Source organism: Erigeron canadensis, chromosome 5 (genome assembly GCF_010389155.1).
Source record: "Erigeron canadensis isolate Cc75 chromosome 5, C_canadensis_v1, whole genome shotgun sequence".
Classification (NCBI taxonomy): Eukaryota; Viridiplantae; Streptophyta; class Magnoliopsida; order Asterales; family Asteraceae; genus Erigeron; species Erigeron canadensis.
This window is the reverse complement of record NC_057765.1, coordinates 41,268,025-41,289,996: the sequence shown is the minus strand read 5'-3', so window position 1 is coordinate 41,289,996 and position 21,972 is coordinate 41,268,025. Positions and strand designations below refer to the sequence as shown.

The following is a 21,972-nucleotide window of genomic DNA, read 5'->3' as shown; positions in this document are numbered from 1 at the left end:
TAGGTGTTTATAACTTTCCTAGTTTTAATACCGGGTGAAATGAATGTGTGGGACAACGTCATCCAACTTGGGTGAAAAACCTTTCACATCTTAGTTTTTTATTCCATAAAATTCAGGGGTCATCATTTATTCATTAATATTAAAATGAGTAAATTACAATTTTCGTCCCTATGGTTTACCCCTACTTTCATGTTTCATGCCTATGTTCACGAAATTACGTTTTTCATCCCCAACTTTGGAACTCCGTCAACGGTTTTGGTCCAAACCATTAACAGACGTTAAATAGTTGGTCACATGACATGTACATTATGGGTATAATGGTCATTAAATTACAAAAGGACCAAAAGTGTAAATTAAAACTTTCAACAAAAATGTATATCTGTGTGTGAGTGTAGATCAGTAGATCATCTTCATCATCCACAATATTATATCTGTATATATGTATCTACATCCATCTATCAAAACAATATATGGATTTCTAACATACAAAAATCTTCTTCTTCCTCGTTAACAATATTTCTTTTAGATCTATCAAAATTTTTATAAAACCAGTCATTCAAGATGCCCACCATCATTGTCAACCAAATCTATCTTTTACAATGATAAAATCCGGCCAAGAAGATCCGGTCAAAAAGCTCCGGCGACGAAGATCCAGGTAAGAGGATCCGGCTACAAACCCAATAACAAGATCCGACAAAGAAGATCTTGCCACAAACCCAATAACAAGATCTGATTATGAAAGTATTCAAGATCTAAAAACCTATATGTATAGATCGGTCAAACCATGTGTAAGTCCAAGTTACAAGAAACGACAACTTAGACATTCTCATCACAATAAAATATAAGGCACGATTCGTGTTAAAGCTTACCTTTTGACGTAAATCAATTACTTATACTTGATGTTTTATTTGACTAGTTGAGTATACAAATTCCACAAGTTGTATACTTGAATGATTTACATCAATAGTAATTTTATACTTGTTTAACTGTTATTTTTAAAACAGAAAGTGTCATTCTTATTTCTTGATAGTGGTAATATTGTACTATGAGAAATAAATTAAAAATTTTGAAACCATAAAACAATGTCAACATAGAAAATTAATTTAAATTTGTGGTGAGTGATTTTTAAAAAGTTCTATTATTTCTTTTTCTACATTAACAATCATACCAATATCTATATATAAATATGTTGTTTAGAAAGTGGATTTTGTAAGGATATTTGGATTAGGATCTGAAAACTTGATAAGCCTTTATATGAATTTTAGTGTTTGAAAAAAGTTATAGGCATTTTGTTTTTATGATTTTGATTTAATGATTTGATACATAAAAAAAAGTATTGAAAAGTGTTAGATGATGATGGTTGATGTTTGATGATAAAGATGGTGATCATAGATTGTGAATATGTATTGTTAATTAAAAAAAAAAGGTAAAGACAAAATGACAAAGTTGCCCTCAGACCAAAGCGATAATGGTTTTTTAATGTCGGTTAGTGGATTGGACCAAAACCGTTGACGGGGTTCCATAGCTGAGGATGAAAAACATAACTTCGTAAACCTAGGGATGAAACGTGAAAATTGGGGCAAACCACAGGGACGAAAACTGTAATTTACTCTATTAAAATATTAATATGTGAGAAGTTTTTTACCCAAAAAATGATAAATCATCTTAACCAATCCTTCTAGTATATCCACTTGTTAACACATGGAATTCACTAATTCTCTTTCCTAATCTCACCACCTGATTTTCCACATGTCACAATCTTATTAATTAGGAAGATTTTTAGGCTAATAATTTAGGAGGATAGATCATTACCCTTATTACCCAACTTAGGTGTGTGACAACCCCACACTCACTTTTCCCTTTAATAACCGATATATGGATAGATTATATGTATTTTTTAATTTTAATCATTTTGTTTATATATGGAAATGAATTTTGTGAATTTCAACATCAATATTTTTAAGAATTTTCTAATACAAATAATAAACAAACTAAAATTAAATAAATTATGTTATATTAGTATAGTAACAATACTTGTCTTCATAAATCTTAAGAATGTGTGCTCATGTAAAACGTATAAAGCTAAAGGTGAAAACTTACTCAAGGAATAGACAATCAATGGAGTTTTTAATCTTCCATTGATTATTTGAAATATTGTATACCAAGATTTGTAAAAGAGGGCTATTTCGGGAATTTTGAGTTTTATCTCGAAATTGTGCGATTCAAATTCTATGTAGTGTCTAACTGGATGTCACTGTGATTTTTTGAGATTTTTCAAATTCTAACATACTAACTCGCTGAAAACAAAAGAAAAAAGAAATAATTATCTCCATGGAGTTTATATTATTACTTGCTAAACGATCATATAAAATAAATAGATTAAAATCATATGTTTTTGTTTTTATATAAATATATAGTCATAAGGGTGAGTTAGATTATGTACTCCTTAAATTAGAGACCATAATTTAAGAGACCATAGGGACATGTAACTTACACATGTGTAGGTTATGGTAGCAGTGATCGCCGTCGCCGAATAATTATGGTGGTGGTCGGAGATGATGGTGGTGATGGTGCTTGTATAACTTACACATGCGTACGTTGTGGTGGCGGTAGTCACCGTCACCGGAGGATCACGATGGTGGTCGGAGATAATGGTGGTGGTGGTGGTGATGGTAGAAGATGGTGAAAAATGAATATTGAGAAGTGTCCCTAATGGTCCATAAAATAAGGAGTCCCTAATTTAACTTTTATATATGTTTTTGTTAGGGGGGGGGGGAATATGAGGCTATTAGGCATCTAAGTTGAGTGAAAAACCTCTCACATACCTTTTTTTAAACCATAAAAATCATTGGGGGCTAATCATTTATTCAAAATATTAATATGTGAGAGATTTTTCATCAAATTAGATGCGTAACAACCTCACACACTTTCTCTTTTTTTAATGAGAGTTCTTATGACTTTAGTAAAATTAATTTGGTGCATACTACCTTGTTATAAAATTTAGGTAGTAATTTTTAATATATAATAATGTACAAGTTTTTAGGATGTAATATTCCTAAAAAAATAATTGGATTTTGTTAAATGAAGCCTTAAAGGTTTTCGTTACATTTACCATAAGGGATTTTGATATGAAAAAAGGGAAATGATTAATCCTCCTAACCAAATAACCTAAAAATCCTCCTAATTATGAGATAAGGACATGTGAAAAAATCAGGGTACAAGTCTAAAAAAAAAAATTAATGGATACCACATGTCACTTTTTTGATAAATTAGTAGGATTATTATGCTATTTGGTTAGTAGGATAAATCATTTTTTATGAAAAAATACAACTTTTGTATGTATTTAAGTTTCATTTAGCATTTTCTAAAATAATTTTATAATAAAATATTGAGGATAATTTGGATGATATTAACATTATTTTGGTTGAATGATGTTGCTCTTATAAACTATTAAAATCATGAGTGATTTTTTATACGTGTAAAAAATATTTTAAATGATTTTGTGAGACTAACGTTTATGATGTTAACATTTTTTTTTAAATATTTCGTCATACGTTGTTTTAATAATGTTAAACTCCTGTTATCAGATTTGTAGATACTAGATATAGTCAAACAAACCGGCAGGGAACCCACACATACACACACGATATCCCTCGATCTGTCAAGGCGTCAACCTCCCTCACCAACCACCAACCATGGCGGCGGCGGCGGCAGCAGCAACCACCACCACATTTTCCACCACCTTAACCCACCGTCACCACCACCACAACCAACCACCACCTTCAATCACCACCTTCCACCCCTTCAATCCCACCAAAAAATCCTCATCATTCAAACCCCTAAAATCCTCCCAAACCCTAACTCGCCACACCCCCATTTCCGCCACCTCATCACCATCATCCACCCAATCAGCGACGTCGTTTCACGGAAAATGCTACGTTGTCCGTGACAACATCGACACCGATCAAATCATCCCGGCCGAATACCTAACCCTAGTCCCATCAAAACCCGACGAATACAAAAAACTCGGTTCATACGCCTTAATCGGTCTCCCTGCAGCCACATACACGACCAGGTTCATTGAACCTGGAAAATACGAATCCGAATACAAAATCATTATCGCAGGCGACAATTTCGGGTGCGGTTCGTCTCGAGAACACGCGCCTGTTTGTTTAGGTGCTGCTGGAGCGGTGGCGGTTGTAGCGGAATCTTATGCGAGGATTTTTTTTAGGAATTCGGTTGCGACCGGAGAAATATATCCGTTGGAATCGGAAGTTAGGGTTTGTGATGAATGTAGTACTGGTGATTTGGTAACAATAGAACTAGAGGGGAGTTTGTTGGTGAATCATACTACTGGAAAAGAGTATAAGTTGAAACCTATCGGTGATGCTGGTCCTGTTATTCAAGCTGGGGGGATTTTCGCTTATGCTCGTAAAGCCGGCATGATTCCTGCTTAAATTATACCATCACTTTTCAGGTATTTTGGTTTGAATTTTCATGTTTTGATAGATAGTGTGAAATTGTATTGTTGAACATGCCTTAGTTATATGTAGATGGCTAATTTCTTATTAGGTCCAGATTCGTTTTACCACCTTAGTTTTATGGTCATTTTTTAACGATTCGTCCATCTATGATTCTAAGTATCTAACTAATCCAGCTGGTTCTTTTCAGGTCACTATGTACTGATTAGTTCTTCCGTAGGCTTGGCTTTGTAGGCAACAACCATCTCAAGGCTACATATCCATGTCAGGGAAGAAACCATGTGCTTGGGGTAATATGTTTTTTTTTTCTTTGCATTGATGTAAAACTTGCAATAAAATTATCGTTTTTTGTGATTTCATTGATCTTGGTTTTGTTATGTCAACAAGTCTGAATCATTTACCCTATTAAAATCGTCTCAAATGCTGAAAGGAACAAAAAATGTTTGCTTAATAGTTGTGAATATGCTTTCTTCTGTGACTGTGTAGTGTTGTAATCAAGTTGCTTAACCTTTGTGAAACTGTGATGGAGGGTCATCCCTGTTGTTTGTTAAATTGTGGTTTTAAACTTGAGTGGTGGATGTAAGATTTTTATTACTTATGGAGGGTCATCTCTGTTGCTGTAATTTAGTTTAGTTACCTAACAAATCAACTTTTCTCAAACAATTGAAAAATATATAGACATACAAGTATTAGCTAGATGTGACAATGTGGGTATGAATAACTTTTTGCACACTTTAAAAATGAGGAAGTATGCTGATCGTATGTTACTTACACGTTGCTAAATCTCAAATCAATACTTGAAACTTGTAAGTACTGACTTTAAAACCATTCCAAAAGCTTTGGAGGGTAGACTGAGGAAATCATGCAGGCTCTAGATGTAAATGGATCTTCACCTTCATTACTTACGAGTCTTTTTACTCTTACAAACTCTCTTTAGATTAGTAGCAACACCTTGATCGGACCATACTTTTGGACCCTTGTGCTGTATTGTTTGCTTGTAATGGAAGCTCAATCAGTTCGTTAACCTTTCCCAAGATTTCTCGCATATTTGGCCTTAAAGTCGGGTTTCGAGACAAACACCTGTTGGCTATAAATGACAACGATTTTGCTGACTCCAGTGAGTACTTACCTTCCAGTTTTGGATCAAGTATCTTTTTGAATTTTCTTGATCCTAAGAAGGGTTTAACCCATTCTACAAGCTGCTGCTTAGACAGGGTCCTATCCAGTGGAGGCCTACCTGTGATAAGTTCGAACAGTAAGACCCCAAAACTCCATGTGTTACTACTGGGTTTTTGAGTCAGGATAAAAGTGTGCTCTGGAGCCGTGTACCCGGCCGTTTCATCAGTCTGTTGACATGTGTTACAAAAACTTAGAAATGAAAGCAGAAGTTCCAGTGTTATAACGGCAGTCCATTTATGCACAAAATATTCACATCACATTTTCTGTTTTATAACATTATCAAGGGGTCATCTAAAACAAACTTCAATTTTACAGTGAATAACTGAATACCCTCCATGGCTCCACCCAAGTTATTTTGTTATGGTCCTCTTGCGAGCCATCACCGGAAGTCTCACTCTTAATGACAATGTCCTGCCTATAGAATTGTAATTTTTATTGGAAAATAAAAAAATTTGAGTTAGCTTGTTTATTTAACGAGGGACTAGTAACCTACCATGGTTGAAACATGGGTGAGTTCTCCCGATGGACCTAATGGAGCCACTCTGAAATCCGAAAGCTTGGCATTCCAATGCTCATCTAGAAAAATGTTGGAAGATGTAAAATCTTCAAAAATATACTGCAAAAAACCAAGTTCCGGTTTTGTAAGCATAGCCATTAGTAACATAACTACATAACTCTTCTTTCTATATGTGGGGAGCACTAAATACCTGAAACTCCATTTCTTCATGCAGATATGTTAGAGCCCTGGCAACATCTTGAGCCACTTTCAGTCTTCTGGCCCATGAGAGAGGTGCTCCGGACTTGGTAGATAAATGATGATTAACACTTTTATTAGGCATATATTCATAGACTAGAAGCTCGTATATTCCTCTTTCACAGCCTTCTCTACAGTAACCGATTAGTTTGACTATGTTGGGATGCTCGACCACCGCAAGAACATTCACCTATATTGTCAACTTTTTCAGCCTCTGTTGAAACATAATGTTTTTCTTAATGATATGACAACTTATTGTGTGTAAATGACTGCCTTTCTAAAAAGAAAACTTCGTATCGTTTATTCTGAGAAAAATATAAAATGAAATAGCAAGTTCAAGTCGGGTTGCAAATGCAAACATGTTAGCAAACATATATATCAAATTCAATTGACCCCGCAAATTCAAACATAAAGTTATTTTCAGCGCGTCGATCGGTCAGTCAGTCAGTCTACAAAACACGGTCATAAAGAAAGAAACACCTATGTAATGTATGCATGTAAACTTGCCTTTAATGCGCCATACTTGATAGTGACCTGATTTTCTTCATCAAGAGGATTTTCAGGATTCTTGATCACACCCTTATATACACTCCCAAATCCATCTTCTCCAATCTTCGAATCCTCACAGAAGTTATTCGTAGCTGCTTCGAGCTCCGCGTAGGTGAAAACTCTCAAATTGCTTTGTACATTGTCAACCAAATCTTCTACCATGGCCTTGTTAAATTCCGAAGGAGCAGTATAAAAGGGTTCAGTTAAAGTCGAATTGGTTTGAGTTTTAGGATCCTCTATATCTATATCTATTTCTTCTTCCAAAGGGAAGGAGAAACATCGGCAATGAAACACCATAACTTATTTCTTTCAAATCCTTCACTGATGAGAAAATGAAGTTTAACGGAATTTTTTACAGTATTAAAGAATATACAAGTTTTTGACACTTGTCTACAAAGACTTACTTAGACCTCGACTCCAAGAAAATTGTAAGGATCGAATTTGTATTGCAAGTGGGAATTTCGCTAATATTTTATACGATGTATTTGATTTTATTTCTTGGGTGGATCGAAATCCTAGTTCGCGAGTATTTCATTGTTGTCTTGTTGATGGTTTTATTTTTAATACTCGTCACATTTTTAACAAACCATTCAACTTGATTTGTTAAAGTGAAAAATTCATTTATAGGATTTCTGTCTTTTTGGGTTTATTATCTAAAAATCTAACCTATTATTTCTTTTATGCCTTGTAATGATCTACAACTTACTTGTAATGTCTTATTTAGCCATATCATTTAAAAACTTGTCTCTTTAAAAATTTTGTTGACCAAATATATAACATGGCATATTTACTAGCAACTTTTGACAAAAACTTCCCAAATTTATGGGCGAAAAGATGAGAAATGTGGATGCAAGTTTCATAAAAGAACATACTGAGACTGATATTTGAATAGTAATGACCAACAATTTAATGGGAGATGCAATGGTCAAATAAGCATTTGACCTCCAATATGCAATTAAACTTCAAATTCTAAGAGTTGTTCCCATTGTTGTTTTAACAGGAAAGATTAAAAAAAAAAAACAAGTTTGTTAAGAAGTGACTTCCTTAATGCTAACAAATCTGCCCATCTCTATAGAAAGCTGTGCTGCAACACCAATAGCCACCGCAACCAGCCCATCATGCAGATCAACCGCCGGGGTTTTCTTCCCTTCAGACTTGATTGTTGCCAAAAAGTTCTGATGCTCTAAGTAGCTTGAACCATGGTGCAACCCATCATATCTAGCATATCAGAAGGCTGATTAGTAGTCTACATAGACAAAAAGTTGTATATAATTGACCAAAAAGATCGTGCACTTACTTGATTCTATGATCATCTACTCTCATGGTTCGGACACCATCTCTTCCTTCTTGTCGCAGACCATAGTGAACAATATTTTCAGGAACAAAGGCTTCACCCTGATTATTAACAACCCAAATGGTTTGAATCAAAATACCAATATTGTATATCAAATTGCAACCAAATTTGAAAACAAACAGAAAAAACAATATCTACTACTTTAACAGTTTGACTACATCCAGGGCCAATGTTAGCCCTTTCACATATCAACCCGCCATATACAGAGGATGCAAAACGTTTCTTAAATTATTTGATTATTAGCTAGTAAAATCTTGGAAAAATTGGTGTATATGTCCATACCTTTCCGATCTCACCAATAACTGAAATTTCTTGTTCGTTTTTACTTCCTTCAGCAAACATACAGAGATCAAGCATGCCTCTCGCCCCATTGTCAAATTCAACGATAACATATGCATTATCCAAAATATCAGGCACCTGAATGACAAATGCAAGATAAAAGTTAAATAAATTAGAGCATATCATATGTTAGATTTTGACCTTTGAGGACAAACTAACCATTATTTAAGTGCAATGTGGACATGAATTATAGCTATAAACATCTAACACTGACATGTTTCCTTTTAATATACTAATTGCAGGTTCAATCAACTAACCATATCTATCTCATGAATATAGAATTTTCAAACTGACCTAAAAGAAAACTTAGTAGTTTTGACTTTAGAAGTCAAACTGTACCATTGTGGGGTGATCATACATTTTTACAATAAACCGCATAATTAGAATAATAAGGAGCAAAATACCTTTCCATCATAGACTTCATCTTTATGATTAACATCAATAGCTCCAGAAGCCATTACACGAACTGGGTTGGCTCCTACAAACAATCTCATCAGATCAAAAAAGTGGCAGCATTTTTCAACGAGAGTTCCTCCACTGTTACAATTGAATCTATTCCAATTATTCACCTATAAAAAAAAAAAAAAGACATGGTGATCAGGAGACATTGTTCTTTACAATAACCGTACGATAAATGCAATTTCCTAGTCTCAAACTTACCTTAACTAAAAATGGAAATCGATGTTCCCTGATCGAGACCATTTTAACATGTCCTAGTTTTCCACCACCAACTATATCAATCAGCTTAGCAACAGGAGGCATGAATCTGTACTCTAACCCAACTTGTACCAACATATCCGGTCTCTTTTTTGCAGCTTCTATCACCTGAATGATGACCAAGAATAGTTTGTTAAGACGGGCCACAAAAACTGAACATACGATATACGTGTTATGACTTATGGGGAAGCGAATTCACAAGACTGACCTGTCTGCAGTCTTGTACAGTTGTGCACAAAGGCTTTTCGACCAATACATGATGTGTTTTTGGGTGGTTGATGATATCCATCAAGATTTCATAATGTGTCATGTTAGGGGTTGCAACCACCACAACATCACACATCCCACTGTCCAGTAGTTCCTTGTGCCCTGAAAACACCTGCAACAACATAAGACTCAATGTTTTCTCTTCTGTAACAAAAAAAAAAAAAAGAAACAGAGAAGAATAGAAAACTGACATGCTAGAAATGGGTAGAGACTTAGAAGTCTCAGGCCCAATAAGAAACAAGCTTAGAAGTCTAACAAAAAAACATTCAATATAGTCCAATAAGGGAGTTGGTCAAGTGAGGTTGTTGCCCGATAATCAAGTGAGGTTGGTCAAAAATTAATGAAATGCCAAAGGGATTAAAAAAATAATAATAAGAAACTACTTATCTAAGTAAAAAAGGTGATTTAAAGCTACAATCAAATTAAAAGGCAATTGGAGGGCCCTCAAATAATCATGCTCTCAATTCTACAAAAAATTTCTACCTCAGGAAAATTGAAAGTTTTGGCACTTCTCAAATAGGACTCGCACCAAAACTTATCAACACACTTTTATACCAAGTATCAATGTGAATCTCCAAATTTCAATTACTAAAAATGGAAATGTATGCATTTATCATAGGACCACACCTAAGTTGTTGACAATTCTTAAAAAGAACAGAAATTTGGCCACTTTATTTAGTTATTCACGAGGATGATTTAGGATCATGCTGAAACAAACTTAAGAGGAAAAAGATTAACAATAGTGGGCCCCGTCCCATAATTGTAGTTAAAAAGCCATTTTATTTTTGTGTTGCGCGCAAAACTTGGTCATCAAATTCTGTCAATAAAGTATTATGTTTAAATTAGGCCCTCTGTTTTTTAAGGCGCTTCTGAATTTGTAATAATTAAGTCCTTAATATGTACAACGACTTAAAAATAAGAATCCAACGAACAAACTAATTAAAAGAAGCTAAATAAGGCTTCATATATACATGCATTTCACTCTAGTTAAAATTAAGTTATAGATATTAAAATGTTTAGTTTGATTTTTCATGAAAAATAATAAAAATAGAAATGTTTCATCAATAAAAAATAAAATCGTAAAGGAAAGAAAAAAAAAAGAAGTTAAGGAAAAAGAGCTCATTTTATTATGAAAATTAATGTAAGCCCAGAAAGTCTGCCACAATAGAATTCTAGTATTTTCCTAAGATGTATATTTGCATGAATATTGTCTAGATACATCGTATCCAAAAAGATAAACTTTTAAGCAGCTAATATAATTTTGTAAACTTAATTTATCCCCTTCATTATAAACTATGCATTAATCAAATATAACTCCATATATATATAAATGGATGAGAATTTTTTTTAAATTTTTTCACGAAATATCTAAATATTTCGATTCGGATAATAGACCTAGCTAATTATTAACCAGGTATTAATCTTTTATTATGAAACAATGGTGGTGGTTGCATGCACGTATATATCATACTATATATGAACAAAAATTAACAGATTTATATATATGTCATATATTATTGTATGATATGTGATGTGATGTGATAGCTAAGTATACATACATATAAGATCGGATCGATCGATATGCATTATATATGAGGATGAGGATGAGGATGATACCTTAAGTGGCCACCCAAAGGAGTCGGCAAAGTCAGAAGAAATGTGTTGGGAGGGTAAATGAGGGTCAGCCACACAAACAACGGCGGCACCTTCACTCCGGAGATGGTAAAGATTAATCAAATGTTCTCTTCCCATCATCCCCACACCGATTATTCCATATCTCACCACTTTCATCTCCTTATCTCCCATTCTACTACTAGCTACCTATATATATATGTATGTTTTCTTCTCCTATAGCTAATTGTCACTAGCTTGTTGCATGTACGTGATCAATATGATGTTATTGGGATATTTATTTTATAAGTTGCATATATTCTGTTTTTTTGGTTTATATATATATAGGGGATAAAGGAATGATGCTTTGGAATATAATTAATTAAGGGTTAAAGATTTTGTATAATTACTATACATATATGTTTTTAAACGACGAATTGAAAGGGAGATTATTATATGATCATTTTAATTATTATGGAGGTTAAAAAAGTGAGATAAATACAATCCAAAAGTGTATGACATGGAGGTTAGGTCCACATGGACCACAATTCCAGATCAGGAAAAGTCATCATCCCGTATTATTTTTTGGACAAAAAAGCTACTATTTCATTTTCCTTAACTACACTTTTTGTTGAAATTAAATACAATAGTTATCATAAGTATATCGATCGAGTTCAATCCTTACCCAAATTAAAGAGTAAAAGGAATATCACAAAATCGATCTCCATATTGGTAAAAGTAGATTTAATTAATGGGATATCGTTTAAGCAAAGTAATAATAAGACTATATCAGTAGAAAATATAAGCAATGATAAATATTAATTACTTAATTAATACGTATATAAAAAAAATAAAAAAATCATGTTCTATATATGTACGTAATGATATATTCATGATGCCTTAAGTTGTCATTATCAAGTTCCACCAAATACATTAAATATGTACTCGTTGTAGTTTTTTTTTTAAAAAAATCTCATAAATTGTGATATCTGCTAATTAAGAAGATTAGAACAGATGTTTGGTGAGTCACAATTACGTAATGGCTGCCATATTAAAACGGGAATCAAGTAGAACTGTCGACCCACGGGTATTTCCCATAAGTATTCTATATGTCTACGTTCATTTGAACTGCATAAAAAGTGTCTACGTTCATTGGATCTTAATAGAAAAAAAACATATTGTCTTTGACTCTATCGAATCCACAAAATCATGACATGTTATTTTGATTATTGCTGTAACTATCTTCTACGAGTATTCCTCTATATAACACACCTAATACATTCTCGGTTTAATCTTAAGAATATGCTAATTATAACCATGATTATTTTGTAGCGAAATGATGTATGTGATAGAAACAATCATTTTTAATGGACTGTTGTTTATTATTTCTTTTACAGTAATTTTTTAAATAAATCAAACAAGCTATGATGTTAATTAGGCTATGAGGAGCAAGGCTTCTTCATAAAGCCCTCCTCGAATCATCTTTTGACAAGTGTCAATCCAGTCATATAGGGGCTTTCTCTCATATTCACATGGAGCAAGGCTTTTTCATAATGCCTTTTTGTGGGCCAAACATGTATTTTTTATTTTTTTGTTTTATGTTTTATTTAACAAAACTTTGGTTTTACAATTCTTTACCTTTGAGTTTTTATTTTTACAAAAAAAACCTTCAAAATTGAGAATGTCCAAAATATTCAATATATTAGTCGTCCTTTGATATTTAATAAAGTTCAAATCCGAGAACTCGAGTCAGTAACTCAGCATGGCAGTCATGGTGTTGGTTTTGAATTAACTCTCAAAAGTCATGGCAGTCATGGTGTTGGTTCAGATAATGATCTTCCTGAAATCTCGTACTACAAAATGAATGAATATGTCATCAACTTACCAGTATTAAAGAAGTTTAATTGGTATTAAAGAAGGTCAGAAAAATGAATATGTATCAAGTTACCAGTATTCAAACCTTTGAATTTTTCTTCCAAATCGAACACTACAAAATCTGTGAGAATGTTGATCATTATCCATAAACAAGAAATTAAAACTAATAAAACGACTAAAAAGAAACCTTGATCATTATCCAAAATTAAAGACTCCAAAAGGTTTAATAAAAAGAAACCTTCAAACCAGGTTATATTTTTCGCGGATCCTTTGTTTCATAGTCTCCACCGCCACCCTATCGACTTCATTAAGTCGTGACGTGTCCATTGCCAACCTTGACATATCTTTGTTATATTGTTCATCTTGTTTCATGTTGATTTTTTGTAGTTCATAATCAATCCGTTTCTTCCCCAATTCCACCCGCTCCTTGCCAACTCCAATCAAACCCTCCAACTTCTCCCCTAGTTGAGCAAACTCCTTTAAATACACAACCTTACCGGATGAACTAGATGAACAGGTACGCGATGAAGAAGATGACGATGATGAAGATGAGAAAGAAATATTATTGGGATCCATAGATTATTGTGTGTAAATTGTATAAAAATTTGTAAGAAAGAAAGATAAATATTAGATAGTTGTGAAAATATGGTTGTGAAATAAACATGTGTATATATAGGAAATAGGAGGGGTTAAATTAAAAAAAAAAACATTGACCAGCATGTAGCCGTTTGAATCTCGCAGAACGTTCATTTTTTTAAGCGTCTTGTACAACGCGCCTAGACTATTTTTTTAATCCATAAAGCCCCTTGGGGCAATGTAGATGGCTTTATAAGGCTTTATAAGGCTTCTTGACACAAAAAAGGGTAAAATAACGCCTTGCTTCGGATGGCCTTAAAATACTCAGTTATATACCGTACATTTGTTCCAACATTATAGTTTCAAATACACACACACGCAATTTTAAGAAAAATGTGTAACTATTATATTTTAGGTTACATTTTGAGTACATAACAGTTTAGTCCTTCAACGTTTGTTCAATATTTCACATATGAGTTTAGGTTTCATGGTAATGTAATGTACTTTAAAGGAATTATTTTTTGCACCAAGTGGAGATCGAACCTGAAACTTTAAAGTTGTCAAGTGATTCCCTTACCATTAGGCAACTAACAATACATTAAACATTTTTTAAAGGAAGGTGATCAGTACACCGTCAGTTTTTGATGATACACCACCAAATGTGCTTTGTTGTGTTTTACAATACAACCATGCAAAGCACATTTAGTGTTGCATCGTTAAAATGATGGTGTACAGATCGCTTCCTTTTTCTAAAATACATAAAAATGAACTGTTATAATTGATTGAGCAAACAAAACATTCATAAAGTCTGACATAACATTTTTTTGTGTAACATAACAACATCAGCTATTTGAAATAGGTATTTCAATTTCGGGAGAACTTTTTATTGCAGATCAGGTTAAGACAACATATGTTAAATCTCTCGCTGTCGACCGCGACACGAAATTTTAAGCGAAATTTGCCTTTAAATTAAAAAAACAACATTTTTCTTAGTAACATGTACTGTATATGTTTCTTTCAGCTGGAATTAATATAATTATATATTTGATGTACTCAATATAATAACTCAAAATTTGAATGACGATAATTGATGGAGCTATTATCATTCTTTAACAACAATATCTACACTTATCGATTAGATTATTAAAGAAATAAAAGTTAGCAACGTCATCATTATTGGACTCACTTTGAATGTATTTGGAGGGTGTTGATATATACTCGTTACGAATTAAAGATTGTTATTAACAAAAGTGAGGTGATATCATACAATAAATTGTTATTTTAATATTTTGATTATATTTCATTTTCATCTATTTTTGTCTTATCTTGTTATTAGGGGAATGAAAATATTTCAAAATTTATTTGGATTTATGCCATATTTTCATCATTTTGTGACTTATTAATAGTATATATGGAATTTTCCCAAAAGGATATTGATGATGTATTAATATATTTTTGGATAATCTCTTGGATTGATTTAAGTAGAAAAACTAAGATATAGAGTCCAGGATGTCGAATCACAATTGTCTATAGGAATGATAAGATGATAATTGGCGAATGGATCGAGATGGGATTGCCAACTCGAATATGAATGTTGCCAAAAGCCCAAAACTCTAATATATTTTGGAGAAAGATTAGTAAAATATTCCGTATCTATCTTAGGTAATCAGGGAGAGATTATGTAAAATTTAGGAGGGTTCTGTAAAATTCAGGAGGTTATGTATGTTTATCAAATTTAAAGGTTTAATCTGTAACTTTTTTTAATGTGGCCAGAGGCGGAGCCAGTATTTCACGGTGAGGGGGCTCAACCGTATTTCTTTCTCGATCGTTGTATACAATATAATGTGAAAGACATAATCATTTAATAAAATGTTAGTAAAATAGAATTTTATTGCGATGGTTTACTTTTATGGACCAAATGTAAAGGTTTTACTTGAACTGTCATGGCTAGAAATAATAAATTTATAGATTTGGGTGGCTTGTTTCAAAAAACTTTTGTATTAGTTGGTTATAAGCTAGTCTTGCAATGGAAAACATGAATAGTTGGCGGGAGCTAAGCACCCCCCAGTTCTCCTACTAGTTCTACCCCTGAATGTGTCAGTATTTAAGTTTAGATAAAATCTGTAGTACAAATCATTTTCTCATATATTTTTGTGCATAAAAGACAAGCTAACTAAGTATCCAAGCCACTAATTTTTTGGATTTATTATGTGAAACGTACTCATTTTTTATTTGGAACATAATGCAATTATTCGCATTTTTTAAGGTCTACCATTTCCCCATACATCAATTTGAACGATTATGTTTTTATTTAGTGTTTTACACTTTTACATAAAACATTAATTAGTTACATAAAATATAATTATTGTTATTAAATATAAAGTTACGTACATTGAGTTGAAAAAACTTTCCAGAGCCCAGCCTTCATATTTTATTGAAGCAAATATGGTGTCATGAATTTAATCTAATATCTAATACTATTTTATAAAACATTTTACCTTTTTTTCAAATATCAACTACGTAATTGAACTACCTAAATTATCATTTTTTTTATTCACTAATTTAAACATCTCTACCTAATATACCTATAATATCCTTAAATCTCAACCATTCATTTTTTGCTCTCCTCAAATTTCAACCATTCATTTTTTTTCTCTATTACTTAAATCATTTTATTCCTCTAATTTATTCAAAATCTTTTATCTCAAAAAACGTATATCGATAAATTATAAAAATTGTATGGGTGTCCTTAAAATTTTGTGTTCTTTTACTATAGATGTTATTCGATATACTTTCGACGAATTTTTAAATTCGATGACAGAGCCCGTACGGTTAAGGCTTTTAGCTATTATACTCTAAAACTTAATCTATCACTCCTATCATCTCACTGCCATAACGCGCATGCACTATCTCTCATTAGGATAAAGTAGTAGTTGTTGATTTGAATTTGAAGTTGCGAAAACAAAACCGGGAAGGGTCTGGAAAAGGGCCCAACATTGATGGAGTCAAAATCGGAGGCATATTCTTAATATTGGGGTATACAAATGAGATATACACAAATAATTTTGCTTATATACATAACAAATGGAAGTATTTACGTATAATAATGTAAGATATGATAAAACGTATCATTATTGTGTACGACTAAAACTTCTTGAATATTCCTCATTTCTAATTTCTAAGGTGAGTGTATAAAGTTGAAACATAAATGTATCTCATATAATTTTCATATTGTTAGGTTACTCGAATCATCTTTATATTGTAGTAAACTTATCAGTGGTGTGAGTGTTGATTAATTTGACTAATTAGTTATGGAAAATACTAAACAAAGCCTTCAGGGTTTCACTTAATCTGCATAAAAAAATTATACATTTCCATATTAAAAGTCCACTCCGTGAATTTTATGGTAAGTGTACAACTAATTAATGCACCTTAACGAAAGCCCTTAGAGCTTCGTTTAGCAAAACCCTTAGTTATTATTAACACCAAATAAATAATCTACTTTGTTGGATAGCATATATATTTGATAATTTTAGAAGTTGCTGACTTAAATATAACAGAATAACCATATCTAGATTATCTACAAAGTATAAAGGTGATCGTGTGTGTTTTTAATATATATATATATATATATATATATTGGATTTGCTTGCTAGTAAAATATGTTCAAGCTTTGGATCATGAAATCACATTAATAATTTAGACTTTTAATTGGAATGTGAATTCGAAAACTTAGGGGTGCTTGGTAAGGGGTTTTTAGGGTGGGGAATGGGTAATAGGGTGACTAGGGGGTGTCTGGTCACTCTCAATTAGCCCCGTAACTTTTAACTTTTAATAGCCTAAAACCAAAGATTTATTGTAATATACATATGGATCCCTGAACCTCCGAATACTTGTGTTATTGTGTAGTAATACCGAGAATAAATATCTCATTAAACAACTTTTTATTTCTATTGATGACATATAATAAAATTATAAAAGAAGGGTAAACGATGTCTATTCGATTGTTAACTCAAATTCCAAGTAGCTCACCACAAATTGCAAGTAAATAATTATGATGTTATCATCTTATCCTCTACCCTTTGTTATTGTTACTATTTATTTTTAGTTTAACATATTAAGATGCTTTCATAATTTCATATAAGTGATCATGTTTTTTTAGTATGTTACAGTTGTACTTGTTCAATTGAATATATTTACTAAAAATTATATTGTATAACATACATATTTGGGACACACCAAATTTGGATCACCAATTCACTAGTGATATATCAAAAATAGTTTTAATAGCAACAAATGTTATTCAAGCTGTTTAGTTACAATGCCACAACTAAGCAACATTTTTGGCTATTTGTTTAGTTTTCCTAATGAGTTATTGATTATTAAGTTGACGAGTAGTGCTTTATAATAATGATTTCAAGTTGAATCGTAAGGCAAAATAATACTATCGATTCATTTTTAAAAGGAAAACATGACGTCGCTCATGAAGACCAACCCAAACTTGTACCTCAAAAAAAACCCGAAGCCCAACCTCAAATTGTTCGGTCCCCTCAACACAAATTCCTGACTTCGCCTCTTATCAAGATATAAAATGACTAAGAAAGATAAGACAATACCAGATATGTAAAATCTTATATTTCGGCTAATAATGTTGTAGAATTGTGCTTAGGATTCAGATTCACGTGGTTTCATAAGACCTTGAATCTGATGATTGGCTAAAATGACAAAATGAATGACTCATAAAATCAATGCTAATATAAAGATAAAAATAAAATACATCTTCGGATAAACTCATAAACTAAATGTTATTTGTTCGACTCACTTCGACAGTCGCTTTGGCAAGAGCTTCAATTAGTGTATTGGGCCAGAAGTTTAGAACATATGCTATAGATTCCAACTTTTAAGTACTTAATGGGTTAACATAGTAGCCCAATTAGAAGTATATATAATGGATATACTTAATTACTTATAGTCCAGGTTGAATACTTTCGTCATGACCAGGTTTAATAGCCCAAAGGCAGAAATTTTTTTTTTTGTTTGTTTTTTAAGTTAGTTTGATATTTCTAGCACTTAATGAAAGAGCCCAATGCACAAAAAATTGCATGTTGGGTCTTTGAAACAGTTCATATCATTTTGATTATAATAAGTTTGATCTGTTTTACCGAGAAGTTCTATGGTTCGAGTCCGTAAAGCCCTAGAGCCCTATAAGAAAAACGAATATTCAAATCGTATCTTCTTTATTTGAATTTATTCGATTCAGAAGTGGAGGCAATTGGACCTCCAACCCCTACATGGAAAATACTTTGAGATAAAAAATCCAAGATTTGAACCCGAGAAACTCACCTCCGGAACCCACGTATTGGATTTAAAAGATACAGAAAATTTTTACCTATTAGCTATCTTTTACAATACACACAATTATCGGTCGCAATTAATTAATGAAACTATGAAAGCACGTATAATTTTATCCAGGAAGTACGGTGTAGCTTGAAACTGTGACATTACAATTTCCTTTTCACTGTGTCCATAAGACAAAGTAGTAAAAATTTCTCGCAATGATGGACAAACGAAAACCATTCAGTTTCGAGAATAAAGCGATCATGAGAATCATAGAACAAATTTAAAAGGCAGAGAAGTGAAAACCCAACCCACATATTGTAACCAACCATGAAGACAATGGTCGAACGCACTGAAGAGATTTCTTAGACTTATCAGCAAAACGAATTAGGCCGGAGCATTGAGAAGTTTACTTAAGAATTCAAGAACATTTCGAAATTACAAACACGATCTTTGTAAGCAAGAAGAACCCAATTAAACAGATCGAGTACATTTTCAATATTGTAGAGGTTTTTTAATATAATCTTTTTAATTTACTACATACTTTCCTCTATAATTCTTGGAACAGTTTTCAAACAATGAGGATGTTACCCCCTCGACCCTTAAAGCAAATTCATGAAAAACATATCACCGAAAACAAGAAACGAAAAGAAAAAAAAAAAAAAAAGATGTTTGCTCTTAAGCATAGTCTTCAGAGGCTGGAAGTGCCTCGTATGTTCCAATGAAAACATCGCCATAGATGAGGCCAGCCAAACCACCACCGATCAATGGGCCGACCCAGTAAATCCAGTTTTGTGAGAAGTCTCCGGCAACTACAGCTGGTCCAAAAGATCGAGCTGGGTTCATTGATCCACCGCTGAATGGTCCTGCAGCCAAGATGTTGGCTCCAACAATGAACCCAATTGCGATAGGTGCAATGGTTCCTAGTGATCCCTTTTTAGGGTCAGCTGCGGTTGCGTAAACTGTGTAGACTAGAGCAAAAGTTATGATGATTTCCATTACAACTCCTTGTAGTCCGTTCATGCCATCCGCCACTCCGTGTGTTGGGACAGCCTATATGCCAAACATGTAATTAATTAAGTACATGTACATGGATGTATTTTTAATTAATAATCGATTTACAAATATCAGCTAATGAAAAATATTGCAAGTGAGAATGATCGAAGAGATATGAAAGCATACCAAGCCACCGGTAACAAAGTGAAGTAGGAAGCATGCAACGACGGAACCAAGCAATTGGGCGATCCAGTAAAATAGACCGGTTATGATGGTGATGTTACCACCAACAGCCAAACCCAAGGTAACAGCCGGGTTCAAATGGCCACCTGAGATGTTGGCGGCCATTGAGACACCAACAAATAGTGCAAAGGCATGGGCTAATGCTACCGCGACTAGCCCAGCTGGATCTAATGCTGCATCCGATGTGAGCTTACCTGCACATTTTACGTAAATTTTAACCACAATGATCAATTAATTAGAACAGCTCATATTTAATTAGTACTAAAAGGAGAGGGTATATATAAAGATACGCCAACTCAAGTTCGAACCACGGAGACTAATATAGAGTGTCGAGTGGGTATATATTTATACGCCAATATATTGTATATGTTTAAGTAGCGTTTGTTAATTAAGTGTTTGTTAATATATGTACGGTACGATATACTCCAAATTAAGAAAGCTAGGCAACACATATACATACCATAAGAGATGGCTGACCCGACACCGGCAAAGACAAACAAAAGTGTGGCGATGAACTCAGCCACATAAGACTTGATTGAGCCAGCACTGAAAGAGTCACCAATGCTACCAATTGCTAACTTCACCATTTTAAAAAATCGTTTTTTGTTGGAGAGAAAAATAGATAGAGTACTAGAGATGTCAAAAAGGAGATGTGTTTTAGTTGACTTGCTAAAATTGTGATTTGTGGATGGTGTCAACTAAGGTTTATATAGTGCATGATTCCATTTTTTAAAATGTATAGCCTATACAAATTATATACCCGTATAATGGTTTAAAATTAATCTTAATAATGGGGTTGATATAAGTATGTGGCTAAGAAGGGGCCTATGTATATAGAATCTGTGCTGGCACCGACCGTGGGTCCAACATGGATGATTCCTGGCTTCTCATTGGTGCCGCCCCCACCGGCCTTCTTTTGATTAATTGACTAATTGTCTTCATCATAAAAGGTACTCGTATTAAAACATGTATAATTTTAAAAATGAGCGCTTTTACGGGCGGGCATGCCAATAGTTGTGAACTACATAATTTTTCTCGCATTATGTAAATTTTGTTTAACATATAATATTTCCTTAAATGCTTTAGGTTAAAAAAAAACAAATGAGCTACACCCGAATGATTTATGAACTTCATAGGATTTGATCTTGTATTTGCCATACGAAATATCACTTGTTTTCTCTGGATACAAGTTACCTTTTTCAGCGTCGTTCAAAGGTAAATCAACCCAGATTGAATTATTTAAGCTCTTGGATTTACTGTATAGTTACAATTCCAATGATATTGGTCTAAAATATGTAGTTATATCATACACACACAAAGTTTAGGTATTATGGCCGGTAATAATGATAAATCAATTTAATTTGTGTGCTTAAAGATATGCCTAATAATAAGATGATGACAGGAAAACAAGATTATGAAAGAGAATTAGTATAATCCACATGTCTAATTCTTAAGGTTTTAGGTTGATTTTTAGGCATATGAGTTAGCTTGATTAATCATTTTTCTTTTGAGAAATACGAGAGGGGTATATATCTATATCTATTCTATATTCTATACTATCTTATAAAGCATTTTGCTCTTTTTTTAAATCTCAAAAGATGATTTGAACTACCTAAATTACCCTATTCTTTATTCACTAATTTAAACATCTCTACATAATATATCTATAATATCCTTAAATCCTAACCACTCAT

General features: G+C 32.9%; 4 protein-coding genes and 1 long non-coding RNA gene across 7 annotated transcripts; 1 reads left to right on the top strand and 4 right to left on the bottom strand.

Moving 5' to 3' along the window:
- Positions 1-3,594: 3,594 nt before the first annotated feature.
- LOC122598886 (3-isopropylmalate dehydratase small subunit 1-like) lies at positions 3,595-4,932 on the top strand. The gene is made up of 2 exons (XM_043771369.1): positions 3,595-4,477; positions 4,672-4,932. The coding sequence occupies exon 1, from the start codon at positions 3,696-3,698 to the stop codon at positions 4,455-4,457; it is 762 nt and encodes a 253-aa protein (XP_043627304.1). The 5' UTR covers positions 3,595-3,695; the 3' UTR covers positions 4,458-4,477; positions 4,672-4,932.
- Positions 4,933-5,195: 263 nt separating this feature from the next.
- Positions 5,196-7,766, bottom strand: LOC122598885 (serine/threonine-protein kinase PCRK1-like). Of its 3 annotated transcripts, none has more exons than XM_043771365.1 (4): positions 6,922-7,766; positions 6,368-6,604; positions 6,154-6,276; positions 5,196-5,827 (listed from the first exon to the last, which is right to left on the bottom strand). In XM_043771365.1, the coding sequence occupies exons 1-4, from the start codon at positions 7,258-7,260 to the stop codon at positions 5,420-5,422; spliced, it is 1,107 nt and encodes a 368-aa protein (XP_043627300.1). In that variant the 5' UTR covers positions 7,261-7,766; the 3' UTR covers positions 5,196-5,419. The 3 variants fall into 3 exon arrangements, with proteins under 3 accessions (XP_043627300.1, XP_043627301.1, XP_043627303.1); XM_043771366.1 differs by having other exon boundaries at positions 5,585-5,718; XM_043771368.1 differs by lacking the exon at positions 5,196-5,827 and adding an exon at positions 5,846-6,075.
- Positions 7,767-7,822: 56 nt separating this feature from the next.
- LOC122598884 (inositol 2-dehydrogenase 2) lies at positions 7,823-11,575 on the bottom strand. The gene is made up of 7 exons (XM_043771364.1): positions 11,258-11,575; positions 9,582-9,752; positions 9,317-9,481; positions 9,061-9,225; positions 8,600-8,734; positions 8,261-8,358; positions 7,823-8,181 (listed from the first exon to the last, which is right to left on the bottom strand). The coding sequence occupies exons 1-7, from the start codon at positions 11,444-11,446 to the stop codon at positions 7,992-7,994; spliced, it is 1,113 nt and encodes a 370-aa protein (XP_043627299.1). The 5' UTR covers positions 11,447-11,575; the 3' UTR covers positions 7,823-7,991.
- A 1,387-nt stretch (positions 11,576-12,962) lies between these two features.
- On the bottom strand, positions 12,963-13,666 carry LOC122598887. The gene is made up of 3 exons (XR_006323769.1): positions 13,365-13,666; positions 13,200-13,238; positions 12,963-13,104 (listed from the first exon to the last, which is right to left on the bottom strand). It is a non-coding gene; the product is annotated as an uncharacterized LOC122598887 (long non-coding RNA).
- Positions 13,667-19,439: 5,773 nt separating this feature from the next.
- Positions 19,440-20,964, bottom strand: LOC122599282 (probable aquaporin TIP-type RB7-5A). The gene is made up of 3 exons (XM_043771770.1): positions 20,739-20,964; positions 20,222-20,472; positions 19,440-20,092 (listed from the first exon to the last, which is right to left on the bottom strand). Exons 1-3 carry the CDS (start codon positions 20,863-20,865, stop codon positions 19,718-19,720), a joined length of 753 nt encoding a protein of 250 aa, XP_043627705.1. The 5' UTR covers positions 20,866-20,964; the 3' UTR covers positions 19,440-19,717.
- Positions 20,965-21,972: the final 1,008 nt, after the last annotated feature.

What these genes read in the sequence shown, in the direction of transcription:
- LOC122598885 (XM_043771365.1), bottom strand. Translation starts at nt 7,260, where the DNA reads ATGGTGTTTCATTGCCGATGTTTCTCCTTCCCTTTGGAAGAAGAAATA. An exon ending in TCAAGTATGGCGCATTAAAG is followed by an intron (nt 6,605 to 6,921) that starts GCAAGTTTACAT and finishes TTGACAATATAG; the next exon opens with GTGAATGTTCTTGCGGTGGT. An exon ending in ATGAAGAAATGGAGTTTCAG is followed by an intron (nt 6,277 to 6,367) that starts GTATTTAGTGCT and finishes GGTTTTTTGCAG; the next exon opens with TATATTTTTGAAGATTTTAC.
- LOC122599282 (XM_043771770.1), bottom strand. Translation starts at nt 20,865, where the DNA reads ATGGTGAAGTTAGCAATTGGTAGCATTGGTGACTCTTTCAGTGCTGGC. An exon ending in CGGGTCAGCCATCTCTTATG is followed by an intron (nt 20,473 to 20,738) that starts GTATGTATATGT and finishes TAAAATGTGCAG; the next exon opens with GTAAGCTCACATCGGATGCA. An exon ending in ACTTTGTTACCGGTGGCTTG is followed by an intron (nt 20,093 to 20,221) that starts GTATGCTTTCAT and finishes TTTGGCATATAG; the next exon opens with GCTGTCCCAACACACGGAGT.
- LOC122598886 (XM_043771369.1), top strand. Translation starts at nt 3,696, where the DNA reads ATGGCGGCGGCGGCGGCAGCAGCAACCACCACCACATTTTCCACCACC.
- LOC122598884 (XM_043771364.1), bottom strand. Translation starts at nt 11,446, where the DNA reads ATGGGAGATAAGGAGATGAAAGTGGTGAGATATGGAATAATCGGTGTG. An exon ending in TTATTGGTGAGATCGGAAAG is followed by an intron (nt 8,359 to 8,599) that starts GTATGGACATAT and finishes GTTAATAATCAG; the next exon opens with GGTGAAGCCTTTGTTCCTGA. An exon ending in GTAGATGATCATAGAATCAA is followed by an intron (nt 8,182 to 8,260) that starts GTAAGTGCACGA and finishes CTGATATGCTAG; the next exon opens with ATATGATGGGTTGCACCATG.